Source organism: Apium graveolens, chromosome 9 (genome assembly GCF_009905375.1).
Source record: "Apium graveolens cultivar Ventura chromosome 9, ASM990537v1, whole genome shotgun sequence".
Lineage (NCBI taxonomy): Eukaryota > Viridiplantae > Streptophyta > Magnoliopsida > Apiales > Apiaceae > Apium > Apium graveolens.
The window spans coordinates 72409622-72423268 of record NC_133655.1 but is presented as its reverse complement, the minus strand read 5'-3'; the positions used below and the strand labels follow the sequence as shown (position 1 = coordinate 72423268).

At 34.0% G+C, this 13647-nt stretch overlaps 1 protein-coding gene across 2 annotated transcripts; it reads left to right on the top strand.

Moving 5' to 3' along the window:
* The first annotated feature begins 996 nt into the window (after positions 1 to 996).
* Positions 997 to 12630, top strand: LOC141683488 (THO complex subunit 1). 2 transcript variants are annotated; one of them, XR_012560315.1, is made up of 22 exons: positions 997 to 1132; positions 1269 to 1352; positions 1594 to 1668; positions 1910 to 2003; positions 2770 to 2915; positions 3030 to 3101; positions 4815 to 4887; positions 4991 to 5056; positions 5170 to 5216; positions 5412 to 5483; positions 5602 to 5727; positions 5838 to 5903; positions 6549 to 6590; positions 6757 to 6873; positions 6988 to 7070; positions 7307 to 7373; positions 7865 to 7936; positions 8337 to 8387; positions 8783 to 8842; positions 8932 to 9081; positions 11028 to 11167; positions 11970 to 12109. XR_012560315.1 is itself a non-coding variant. In XM_074488226.1 (21 exons), the coding sequence occupies exons 1-21, from the start codon at positions 1130 to 1132 to the stop codon at positions 12222 to 12224; spliced, it is 1821 nt and encodes a 606-aa protein (XP_074344327.1). In that variant the 5' UTR covers positions 997 to 1129; the 3' UTR covers positions 12225 to 12630. The 2 variants fall into 2 exon arrangements, 1 of the variants encoding a protein (XP_074344327.1); XM_074488226.1 differs by lacking the exon at positions 11028 to 11167 and having other exon boundaries at positions 11970 to 12630.
* The last annotated feature ends 1017 nt before the right edge of the window (positions 12631 to 13647 follow it).

Sequence of the window (13647 nt, the reverse complement as noted above, 5' to 3'; positions counted from 1 at the left end):
GTTTTATGTTTTGAGAGGGTTTGAGATTCTGTTCAAATGAGAGGATTTGGGAGTGATTTCTGTTTTTCTTTATTTTAGATTTGACAAAATAAGATGAGCGGGTTATTTTTACTCTTTGGCCGCCCAATATTTTGTAAAAATTTGAAGTACCGCCTAATTTTTTTAGCTCTATGGTAATAATTATTTTAATATCAATGGTAAAACTTCATGTTGTGTTACAATAGAAATTTTGTCATGTCTATGGCAACATCGAAAAACCTCTACTGTAACTTTAAAAAAATATGTTACCTAATATCGAAGTTTAGTGATTTAAGGTAATATTTTTGCTTGTAACACCAAAAAAAAGTGTTGGTAAAGGCCATATATGGTGTAGTGAAAATGTTGTGAACAACACCACAGCATCGCCGCGGCGGCGCCATCGCACCTGAAAACCAATTAGCCATCGTCGTCCGTGGCTCCGTGACATCTCTCTGGTCCTTGCTAACAAAACAAGTTTCTCGAACTTTTCGAAAGTTCTCCACCGGACACTCATCACCGAAAATGTTGATGTCGACGATCAACTACAAGACGATTAATTTCTGGCGAAAGAAGCGAGTGTCCGGCGAAGAAGTCGACGGCGAAGAAGTCGACGACTTTTAATTGGATACATAATTAATTCCACTTTAACAAGTTCTTAATCTATTCTTAATAAGTTTTTTACGTTTTCATTTTTTTCATTGATAATATTTATTTATTATTCATAATTTCAGACTGAACAAGATCATGTAAGAAATATAAAAAGAAAAATAAAATAAAATATTTTTTTAGAAGGCTGGTGCAAAGCGCGACCGGTTTTGTAATAAACAAATAGTAGTTTTGGTAAAATAAGGCAAAACTCAAATCTCACAACGGGGATACCATCCATGTACAGAATGAAAAATTCTTTTGGGCCACTTTTATGTCCAACAAAACATGAACCCCATATACGACCATCTAAATAAGCCGAATATTGTAAAGGATAAATTGGGCCCAACTGGATATCTACACAAACACCTCCACACCCCGACCCCGACCCGGACCCGAACCAAATCAAAGCACTACTACTACTACTTGTTTCTGTTTCACAACTCTCCTGAAGCACCCCTCTTCAATGGTAATTTCCTCCTCCATCACACACACACTCACCGGAGCTTCCAAGTAGTTTATATATTTCACTAAATTTGTAATATTGCTATTAATTTCGATTTGTCTAATTGTTTTTGTGTGTATTAATAAATATATGTAATTAGGATTTATTCAGGAACGCAATATTGGAACCAGGTTCTCCTCAAGATTTCGCACTTCAATTAGTTCAGGACGCTATTAAACCTCAGGTTACACTCTTTTCTAAATAATGTATCCTCGCTTCCATAATTTCGCGATTCAGTGTTCAGTTTACTATTAATTTATGATTTTGTCCATGTGTTTATTTTTGGAGTACAAATTATTATGTATAGTTTACAATGATGATGAAGATCCATGAATGCATTGTGTTTTTTGTTTTAACTAGTGAAATACACTGCGTTCGTGTTATCTTTCTTGCTGCATATTTTTAATTTATTATATTCTCTGCAGAGGCAAACAAAGCTAGTCCAAGATGAAAATCAGTTATTGGAGAATATTTTACGGACACTGCTTCAGGAACTGGTGGTAAGCGTTGGTTGATGTATTTCAATTAATGTAAAGCAATCCATTTTTTTCTCAATTATGGATTCACGAATTAGTACAGCCGTATCTATTAAATTAGAAAAATTTATATGTAATGATGTGAAGAATTTTTCTTCAAGAACTTATTTAAGAATATTTTCAACTAGTTTGCGTGAATTTCAGTGATTTTGTCCGGTCTTTTGTCATCTATCTGTACACTATAATGATCTATGTCTTGCAACAGTCGTCTGCAGTTCAGACGGGGGAGAATATTATGCAGTATGGTCAATCAATTTCTGATGAGGCATCCTCGGAGGGCCAAATTCCACGAATTCTTGGTGTGTACACGTCTCAGATAGTCTTGAATATCTCAAGTAGTGTCCATGTAATTTTGTTTTAAAGTTTCATGTAAGGTACTTATGTGTTATGTCTTCCTAATTGCAACTGGTGGGATAGCTTTATAGGCTATAGAGCTTTCTAACATTATATATCAGACTGGTTAATTACTTCGAAATACTTCACACATTATAAATCTGAGCCCTAAATATATTCAGTCAAGTAGGCACGGCTACTAAATAAAGGTGAGTTGTCATTAGCATAGACACATTATTATGTGTCGTTCACATGCGAATATTACCTTATGTTTGGCTTACACAACACTAGCACTACAAATCTATGAAGCCTAATTATTTACAAATATGAAAGGAATATTGTGGACTTGCAATCTTCATTAGTTATTCAAATTGGAATCTTTTATAGTTGAGCATCATTTTACCACTCCTCATTCATTGCAGTTATACTGTTAATCACTTAATCAATCGTCTTTCTCTTTCATGATTAATTTATGGAATTTGAAGCCTTTTTTCCTTGCACTCAATTTCCAGAAGTTGGTTCGGCCCTAATTATTCATTCTTTAAGATATAATCTTATATAATCTTACACAGGGGGGGGGGGGGTGTGAAAATTTTCCAATTAATTACACCTATTATTAAGATTCCTATTGAACATATTAGTCACTCGTTCTCTCCAATCCGTTCATTCTGTTACACATTCCTTCATATGCACACAACTAGTCTCACTCATTTTCTCTTGCCCTTGTGACAGACATTGTGCTATATCTTTGTGAGAAAGAGCACATTGAGGGTGGTATGATATTCCAGCTACTGGAAGATTTGACAGAGATGTCTACAATGAGAAATTGCAAAGATGTATTTGGCTATATAGAGAGTAAACAAGACATACTGGGGAAGGTCTGTATAAATCTTCTGCTCAAATATACTAATTTCACTATAATTGGTTCATTAATTATAACAATCGTAAATGTATTTAATATTGTCTTTTTTATATGGTTGCTACTAATTTAGCCAGAACTTTTTGCTCGGGGTAAACTTGTTATGTTGAGAACATGCAATCAACTTCTTCGCCGACTGTCGAAGGTATAATTGCATTTATGTTCTCTTATATTTATCTCAATAAATTCACGAGAAGATGACATTTAGTTACTTGAAGGCTCCTTCACCTAATCGAACTGTCTTGAGCAAATTAAGGGTTTAACGTTATTTTGTAAAGGTTTTTTCTTGTCATGTGTTTTGGGAATGATTTTATATTTTTAGGAGATTGGTTGAATGCACCTAGGATGTCAAATCAGAAGCTCTGTTTAAGCTTTATCATATGTAATTTAACTGAAGCAGAATAAATATAGAGCCTTCCTGTGCAAGGACTTCTTAAACCCAATGCAACAAGAGAAGTTATCTTTCTCAATCTTTTGATGGGTTGTTGCTTTATATTCTTATTTGGTACCTGCTCTGTCCAATAAATTGGCAAGTACTCTGTTATGTCAACCAACTCATCTTAGACGATTTTGCTAATATTTTACCGTGGTTGTTACGTCGGTGAGTCGAGTCGAGTTGACCGGGGTGTCCGACAAGTCGAGTCATGACTAGTCGACAAGGTATAAAATTATTAAAATAAAAAGATATAGATAAATAAGTATATAATATATGCATGTTCTAACTTCTAAGAAACCGTTTTCTCCTTTTTCTCTAAATATTAGCCATCTGCCACAATAATAAACAAGTGTAAGTGCATAAATAAGTAAGAACAACCATTGTTTGTAAGTGTGTACTGTGTAAGTGTGTATACTGTGCAAGTGTGTATATATACATGTTTGTGTGTATGTAACTGTATCTATATACATGTTCGTGTGTGTGTTTATATATTGTATCTTGTGTATTATTTGTATATATAAGTGTGTGTGTGTGTGTGTGTAAATGTATATGAGTGTATATATACATGCAAGAGGATAAGGATGAAAAATTGAGACGATGTATACCTTAATCTTCGGCTGGACAGGAGGCGCTAAAGACGATGGAGACGAATGGAATCATATTGGGCTTTTGTTTTAAGAATATTAAGTTAATTAAATGGGCTTTTTTTATCGCATCTGGGCTGCTTTTTTCTAAAAAAATTATAACCCAGTCGAACAACTAGGTCTCCTAGTCGCCCCGAGTCCCGACTAGTCGACACCCAGTCGCCCGAAAGAGCTACAAATACCCAGTCGAGCTTATAAGTCGACCTTTGCCAACCGACTGCTCGACTAGTCGCGACTAGTCGAGCTAAGTAACAACCATGTATTTAACTTTCATCCAAAGAATGTTATGTGTGCGCTTGTGTGTGTGTTCCACTACTTCTAATAGAAATTGGAGAGTGATGTGAAACAGAACGCAGTTTAAACCTTCAGGAATCAGGAAGCTATTCAATATGTGCCTTCGTTAACTTTAAAAGACATCAATTAAATTAGGATATTTTCATTAATTTGCAAATCTGAAGCTTGACATTACAATATGTACTTTAGGGCTTCAGGAAAATGAAAGCTCTTGATATGATCACAATTTACAACACAGAAAGTGGAAATTAGGCCAAGTACTTTGCTTTTGATTGTTCCAATGGTTGACGGGTTCCTGTGAATATAGTTGCATATGACACTCATTGTGATACATATTACATAAATGGTATATTTTAAAATCCAATTGCTTAAACTTACAATTCTAGTTCCCAACGTTTCATTTCAAAGCCCCACCCCCTCTTCCCTCTATCAATTATGGCATTTTTAATAGGCTTCTATTAATTTGTCGACATCTAATCTACAGGCAAATGATGTGGTATTTTGTGGACGAATTATAATGTTTCTTGCTCATTTCTTCCCATTGTCGGAGCGTTCAGGTGAGAATAGTTCCCTATCCCCCCCTTCTTTTTAACCCCCCCCCCCCCCACACACACACACACATAAAGAAAAATGATTCACTGTCGCCAATTGCTTTTTCAGCGGTGAATATAAAGGGAGTTTTCAACACTTCAAATGAGACAAAGTATGAGAAAGATACTCCTGATGGTAATCTTTAGTTGCAACGTCCTTAGCTTTGGTTGACAGTCTGGTTCTCTTTGTGCTCGGAATTTTTATGTGCTGATTTTGATATGTGGTACTTATTTCTCTTTGTTTTTCAGGTATTTCTATTGATTTCAATTTTTACAAAACATTTTGGGGTTTACAGGTACATGAATAATATAGCTACTCTAGTGAAAGTTATTGTGCTAATTCCTTAATACATGTGGAATATATTTTGGATTTTGCAAATGTAATGTTCCTTCTTTCTACCATCGGAAAAGCAGTGTTGCATTAGTAATTTTATTAGCTTGATCTTTCATAAGTTGAAAGTTTATAATTAGTCTATTGTTATTGATGGAAGGAACATTTTTCGAACCCTGCCTCCTTAATTCATGCTCCTAGCAAGTGGCATAAATTTAATTCTTCTTTGATGGTAAGTCCCTTCTCTCAGCTAGTGAGTTTCAAGTGCAGTATTTTTATTGCAGCTGTACTTTACTGCAGATATTGTGGGTCATATATTGGTTTTAAATCAGCACATCTCTTTTCATCAGGTTGTTCTGAATACCTTTGAGGCTCAGCCATTGAGTGATGAAGAGGGTAATGCTAATAACCTTGAGGATGAGGCGGCTACCTTTAATATAAAATATCTTACCAGTAGTAAACTGATGGGCCTAGAGGTGAGGAGTGTTACTAATTTTTCATTTGCTTTTGTATGGATATAATTAAATCCTATATTGCCTTGATCTATGCATTTTTAATTGTCAACTTATTTCCTTTTCCGTCATAGTTAAAAGATTCAAGCTTTCGTCGTCACGTTCTAGTTCAGTGCCTCATATTGTTTGATTATCTGAAGGTAATACTTTTATACCCCACCTTGCATTAGCTCTGTGTTTTATTTTATATTGCTTGTCTGCGTATCTATATATTAATAACTTGTACGAGTCCTGCATATTGATAGTTGTCTAATAGGCATGCCGAATGGAGACGTTTCATGGTAATTAGAATTTAGAACTTTATATTTAACTCTCATGCAAGCCTGTGATCCATTTTTCTGTTGAAAATCCTTGGCCTAGGCCATTGGTGGATTGACAAACTTGCAATTTTTAAGCCGAGAAAGTGCTTTTTTCATTTTAATCATGTTTCGGTAGAAGATCAACATGCTATTTGCGAAGGAAACTCTTTAATACCTTTGGGCTGCCATACAACATGCAGATTGATTATACTAAAATCTCAGTGGTACCTGTGGTTTCTTGTTATGCATAAAATTGTTTCTGGTTAAATAAATATTCATATTGAAATCGTTTCTGATTAAATAAATATTCATATTGGGAAATGATGTAAACAATACTATCCTCAACATTCATCTGGACTTTAAAAGAAGTCTTTGGCAGATAATTGTTCTTATAGAAGAAATAGACTTTTAAAGGCTAATAGATTGTGTGAAATTTTTGCTTATATTTTCCCGTTTATATTAAGTAATGTCTTTTTGTTTTTGCAGGCTCCAGGGAAGAGCGAGAAAGATTTGTTTTCTGAAACAGTGGTAAGTTAGCTTCTTTAACTACCGTTTCAGGTTTTATCTTTGTTTCCTATGAAGATATAAGTGAAGAGAAAGTAGAGAAATGAAAAGGAAATTTGATTTGACCATTAGAAAAACATGTTATTGATTTTTCTAGCAAGTAACAGTTTTTTGCTGTTAATGATTCCAGAAGGATGAAATAAAATCTTGTGAGGAGCGGGTGAAGAAGCTTCTTATGATGACTCCACCCAAGGGGAATGAATTTCTTCACAGTATTGAACATATACTTGAACGTGAAAGGAATTGGGTGGGCATCTCTCTCCTTTTCTTGTATACATATGTTTTATCTCCCATCCCAATCCCTAGTTATATTGTTGCTCTTTAGTGGCCTTTTACAGTTATTACTTACAATAATATATAGGTATGGTGGAAACGTGATGGTTGCCCTCCATTTGAAAAGCAACCAATAGATAAAAAATCAGCTCAAGATGGAGCCAGAAAACGGTATGCATGTTAGTTGGTTGCAAGAGATATATTCTCTCCCTTTTTGTAATTCCATTTTGAGTTTATAGAATTTAAGGTGCATGTGATGTTAATTTTTTTTATGACTAGTAAAGTAGTTATAAACACTATACAACCTTTTTTTTTCCAGTTGGTGTTCATCTTATTTTTTATAAATTGGATATGTTCTATCTTTATTTAAATATTTTGCTTTTTTATATTTTCTTTTCTCCCTGCAGAAAGCCAAGGTGGAGACTTGGGAACAAGCAACTTTCTCAATTGTGGAAGTGGGCTGAAGATAATCGGGTGTGTATCACGCAGTAGTCTCCTTGTTTTCTAGAATTGAACTCGTTTATGTTCCTATATTACATATATTTGGCTTTGTTTGTGTTTCTTATGTTGGCTATTTAATTTCACTAGTATGTTGCTCTTTTAGAAATTGCTATTATCTTGTTCTCTTATTGACATTTGAGTAAATATATCTTAACCCAAAAGGTTATAGTTTCATATATTTACAGCTTTATATCCTCAATGAGTACCTTATTCACCAGCAAATGTTATACTGGATTATTAATACATCACCTCTATGAAGTTTGGATATCTCCTGCTAATTACCTATAGAAGATGCATATGAAAAAACATTAGATGCAGTATTGCCGCTAATGTACACAATGCTGGGCACACTTTGGTGCCATGATGTGAACATAACAGATTTGCTTTAGAGTCATCTTGGTGCGTGACACTTCAGATTTTTTTCTGTTCTAGTACCTTGATGTACTCTATGTTCTCATGTTCAGGATGCACTGACTGACTCACAACGTGTGCGCACTCCTGATATCACAGAGTATTGGAAACCCTTGGCTGAAGATGTGAGTATTCAACTATCTACTACCTTCAAACTGAGCTCGACACAACTGGGCTATAAGTTCAAGATTCGAGTCATTCAACATTAACTTTTAACAATCATTTTCTAATTTGAATGGAAGTTCCAGTCATATTCTCGTCATGTTTTCAACTATCACAGAGTAGTACCTGGTAGACTATTCTTATACATCTTGAAACCCAAATGAATCATATCAATGCTAAATTAGAAACTCCTTGAATTACTTCTGGAAATTTATAAATATTTTAATGAAATGAAGAAGGGTGTGTTGTACAATGTGTTTTTAAAATTTTATTATCTTGAAAACTCCCGAAGCGTAGGCACCAACTGTGACAGAAGCTTAGTAATCGTTCGAGTCATTTCAATTTACTTTCTGAAAATCACAGATGGACGAAGCAGCTGGAATAGAAGCAGAGTACCACCACAAAAATAACCGGGTTAGTCTGAATTACTTCTTATTTATTCAGTTATTCTTATTGTCATACTTGTAGTTTAAAGTAATCACATAATAATTTGATATGTACATGAAAAATAAATTAATAGAATAAATGTCAAGCTTGCTTCACAGAGTTGCAATGTTAATTGCAGTAGTGCTTGATGTTCATCGTCAAGGTTTTCTGACCCTTTAAGATGAGAATTCTCTATTTTAAGAAACAGAATGTGTTGTAGCATTTTAACTTTCCCGGCCATGGCGTTTCTTTCATGCTTTTATTTTGGTGAACTTTTCTTAACTTGTTTGCTCTTCAGTATGAAAACAAGTTGCAGATGAGATGACCAATCGCCATGGCTGTGAATTGTATGTAACAAGCACATTGTTTAACTCATGTTGCAGGTTTATTGTTGGAAAGGTCTTCGATTTTCAGCAAGACAGGACTTGGAAGGTTTTTCTAAAGTACGGTTTATCTTATACTTATCTCCAATATACTACTGGATTTAACTGTTATCTCAGTATGTTTAATAAATTTTCCTCTACTATTTCAGTTCACAGAATATGGTATTGAAGGTGTTGTGCCTCTAGATCTTCTGCCATCTGAAGTACGATCAAAATATCAAGCTAAACCAAGTGATAGGTCTAAGCGCATCAAAAAGGAAGAAACAAAAAGTTCAGCAAATCAAGTTGAAGAGAATCAGGTGCCTCTAAAGAACTTGCACTATTATTCTTCCTGGTTGGAACGTTAATTTACATTAAAAATTTACACTTGAATTGAAATTGATTCTGCAAGTTTGTTATATAAAGCTGATATGCAGTTACTTGTAGGATAATTAGCAAAATAAAAGCTTCCAATTGTAATGTCCTGTTCCATTAAGCCTTGACAGTTTCGTATTTTTTGATAATATGATATTAACATATTGAAGATGGTTTAAGTGGTACTTATTGATTCGTACATTGTGTACATGCTGCATAAAGCGAACTAAACAGTATACAAGGTGCATACCAAGAGACACATAATATAAAATCTTTTGTCAGTAAGGATGTCGTAGAGCTAAACTTGCACGCATGATGTTAAATATTTAAAAGGACATCTTACTTTCCTTTAGTGAATCCGTGAGGGCTTTTGCTTCCATATTATTGCTTGCTTTATTTTCCTCTCATTAATGATTTTATAGAGAAAGTAGGTTATTCCAATTCTTGCATGCTGCCAAGCAGTCTAAATTATGATGTCATTTTGGTGTCAAAGTTGTAAGGTATGGCTTTGATTAGGGTATGCCAAAACTAGATTTAGGGTGAGTTATCTTGGGTTTTTTTTGTGATGGTCAATTACAGATATATGAATACTCACATATTTACATGCCTCAAAAGCTTCAAACCTCGACCTCTTGTTACCAAGAAAAGAGGGGTATCCTCTAGGTGAAGCGGTAAGTATTAAATGTTATATAGGGTGTTAGCCAAGTTGGTGAATTAGCTGATTTTAGAAGTTGCAGATGGCTGGGGTGCGGGTTCCACAATCTATATGATTGGGGACGAAGGCAGGGGATAGAAGGTTTTGAATTTACACTGTGCCCCTGAGTTCCAAAGTGGAGAGAATGAAGAAAGAGGAAGAAATTTTGAAAATTTCTCTTGAAGTTGTGCTCCCGAGTATTTTAAGGAGAGAAGAAAAGATTGGGGAGAAATGAGAACGTTTAAAAAAAATCCCAAATAAATTATTTCAAAAAAAAAGGGAATATGAAAATAATTCCTTGTCCGTTTTAAAAAAAAAATCCGTTCTACAAAAACCGGGAATGATGCAAGAGAAAATCTTCTTCAATATTTTCTTTTACCTTCGAGTACCGGTGTCGGGCACTCGAAACTTGGACTTGGACACTTATTTCAAGCCAAAAACATTTAAAGTTTTTAAAATGTTGTCGAGTCTGATACTTGGATACGTGCAGTGTTCCAGAAATCGCTAGGCGTGCCAGGGCGGTGAGGATACCTTCGAAAGATTAATTGGCAAGTCGGAGATTAATCGGACTGATTAATCGGAACATTAATCGGAAGAATATAAATATTATTTTTAATTTTTATAATTATAAAATGATCAATATATCAAATATTTATTTGAAAAAAGAAATTAGAATGGTATCAAACAATATCTACACATTTGAAATTCGTTATGTACTAATTATTGAGTTTACAATATTAACTATATTTTAATTCACACTTTTAAATTAATTATAATATGTCATTTTTATATTTTAAGTGAGAAAATAAATATATTAGATTACTTGTTACTTCTTACCAATACTTTATATTAGAAATTGACATGATATTATGTGAAATTATGAAATTAATGAATTAAAATTATAAAAACATAAAAAATGTTTTTTAATTATTTCCCGCCTAGACCGCCTAAGACCGATTTTTGACCGCCCAGCCCGCCTAATCCCGATTTTGACCCGATTTTTAAAAAAACGCCTAAATCATCGTCTAGGCCCGAGTCGGGGCGTTTTACCACCGCCTAGCGCCGCCTAGACCGATTTTTAGAACACTGGATACGTGTCCATGTCGGGCACTTCTAGCCGAGTTCGAGGAACATAGATTTTTTTGCTTCATTTGTTTCCTCTTTTCTTCAACTAAAATTTGCGGAGCATGATGTTAGGTACATCTGTCTAGGAGAGGAAAACACTGGCGGGAGAGAATGGTTATGAGGGAGTGATTGTTGATAGAGTTTTCACTTGGAGAAAACAGAAAGTAAATAGAGATGGACTCTTCTTGCAAGCTGTCAGCATGCAAGACCTGGTAGTTCCATTTCTTTATTTTTGAATGTTATTTTCTTAATTTAGAAAACTGACTAGTAATGTGACTACGAAGATTAAAATATCAGGAAGGTTCATTGGTGTTAGATATAAAAGTTGTGTTTTTAGTAATAAAGCAAGATAAAACACGGTGATTCATGTTCTCAACTTTAATTGAATATTACTGAAACCATCCAAAACATTATAACTTTCAAACTTAAGTCAACATGCAAATTTTTCAAATAAAGTTATCTTTATTGATTTTAGCACAAACAGGAATTGTTTTTGTAATATTGTATAAGCAGTCATCATATTCATATTATAAATATTAGGAATTATGTGCATAGACTTCACATTGATCATAATTTATAAATCTTTAATTCATGCTTTTACAAGTTAACGAGTGAACTCACTTTCAAAAAGGTGTTTGTAACAATTAGATCCTGATTGAAGCTGGCCATTTCATAAGACTGGACTGCTTGATGTCACAAATCAAAACCTTTAAAAAGCTTGTGCTGTGAAGGTGTTTGGCTCATAAAAGTTTCCATGTAAATGTGTAAAATATTAGAAATTTTGATTAGCCAAATACCCATGCTAGAAGTGTTCCCTCTCAGAGATAGCAGGTCTATGATCTTTCCACAAGAGGAGATCACACTGCAGGCATGAAATGCAATTACTACTTGTCCTTTTAGTAGTGGTATTCTGCAATTTCTTTGATGTTTGTTGTAAATTTTACTTTCATGTCATTTACATTTTTTTAAATCTCCTTCGCTGTATATTGTTCCTATGGCTTTATTATCTACAAGAATGCAACCCCTGCAAGTGAGATTGAAGGTGAAGGAAGCAAAGGGGATCTTGAAGCCTCAGCAGCTCAAATGGAAACTGACACTGCAACTGGAAATATATCTCAAAGCGGAACTCCAACGCCAGAGGATCAACAGAAACAAAGCTCCGACACAGATGGTCAAGAGGCGGGACAGATAGAAGCTGATGCTGAGGTAGAACCTGAGGTTGTAGATGGAGAGACGGATGCAGATGTTGATATGGTTGCAACAGTTTGAGGAATGCAGGTATTTGCCAGATGTGACATTGATCTATAATTTTTAAGGAAATTGTAATCATGTTAATTATAGAGATGTTGGCTACTAGAAGCAAATTAGATGGTGCTTTCATTCTATATGCACATTGTTCCCGTGAAGATTGGCCGGTTTGGTCTCCCTCAATTTTAGCTCTCTTCCATTTCTATCATCTGATCTCTTGGATAAAAGGAAGCCCTGGTTTTGTACTACCCCCTTGCCGCATGTTCAGGGTTTCAACAGAGGGCCATAGTTAGAATTTTGTGAGAAGTCCTAATGTCATATATTGTATTATCATTACCCACATTTTCTGGAAAGACAGAGTTGTCTGTAAGCAAATATTTGTCAAATTATATATTATATATAGTGATTAGCCATTGTTGATAGTTGATACCACCCTTCGATATTTTAAAACTAGCATTTAACTAAATTGACAAATTCCGAGCAAGCCTGTAAAACTTATAGATTATTAATTCTAATTGAAGAGAGATTTTAAACTAAATATTGTCTTTTGGGATGATGCTACCCTAGGCCACTGCGCTTCTTGGTCAGATACTAACCCCGTCGGTAATACTTATTTTTTTCTTTGATATAGATACGAACTATTAGATAATTTGTTGCTGAAAAAACTTGTATTGATGTGATATGAATGGCAACATTATCAATGTCGACTTGTGATTATTTAGCACAGTCTTTTCATAGATGTTGATCACACATGTTTACTCAACAACATAAGACCTAGGAAACCTACAGCTTAATATGTACAGGGAAATGTTATTTTCAGAACATTTTTTTCAGAGCAATAAAATGTGAAATTACTAAATTACCCTTATTTTAATATTTTAAGGGGATTTTTATTGTGAATTGAAGCGTTTGGTATTTTCACCTAATTTTTGCTCCGGAAATAAAAAACTTGCTCTGAAAATAAAATTTTCTGTATATAACATTCAACTTGTAAAGACCTCTACTTAGTATATTAACTTTACAATATATCATAACATTGTCTTAATTATTACTATTCACCTCTTTATTTTGAGTTATTTGTAATTAAAATGTAATTTAGTCAATAAAAAATATATACGAAACATGAAAATCGATAAATTTCCTGATTAAAATTGGTGAGTTACAAAATTTAAAACTTTTGTTTGGAGCCAAATCAATAATTTAGCGAATTTGAATTTTTAATGTTTGAAAAAAAATCACCACACCAGTTATAAAACTGATCGCTTCTCACGATATTAGTTGGAACGCAACCCTAATTACTAGCATTATTTATATATATGGGAGATACAGTAGTACCAGTTTAAAGAAGGTAAGAGCCTCCTGCTCACCTAACTTGAAATAAAAAGGGAAATTTTATTGTAAATATACATAATTATAAAATTTAATTAAATTATAAAAAATAAAA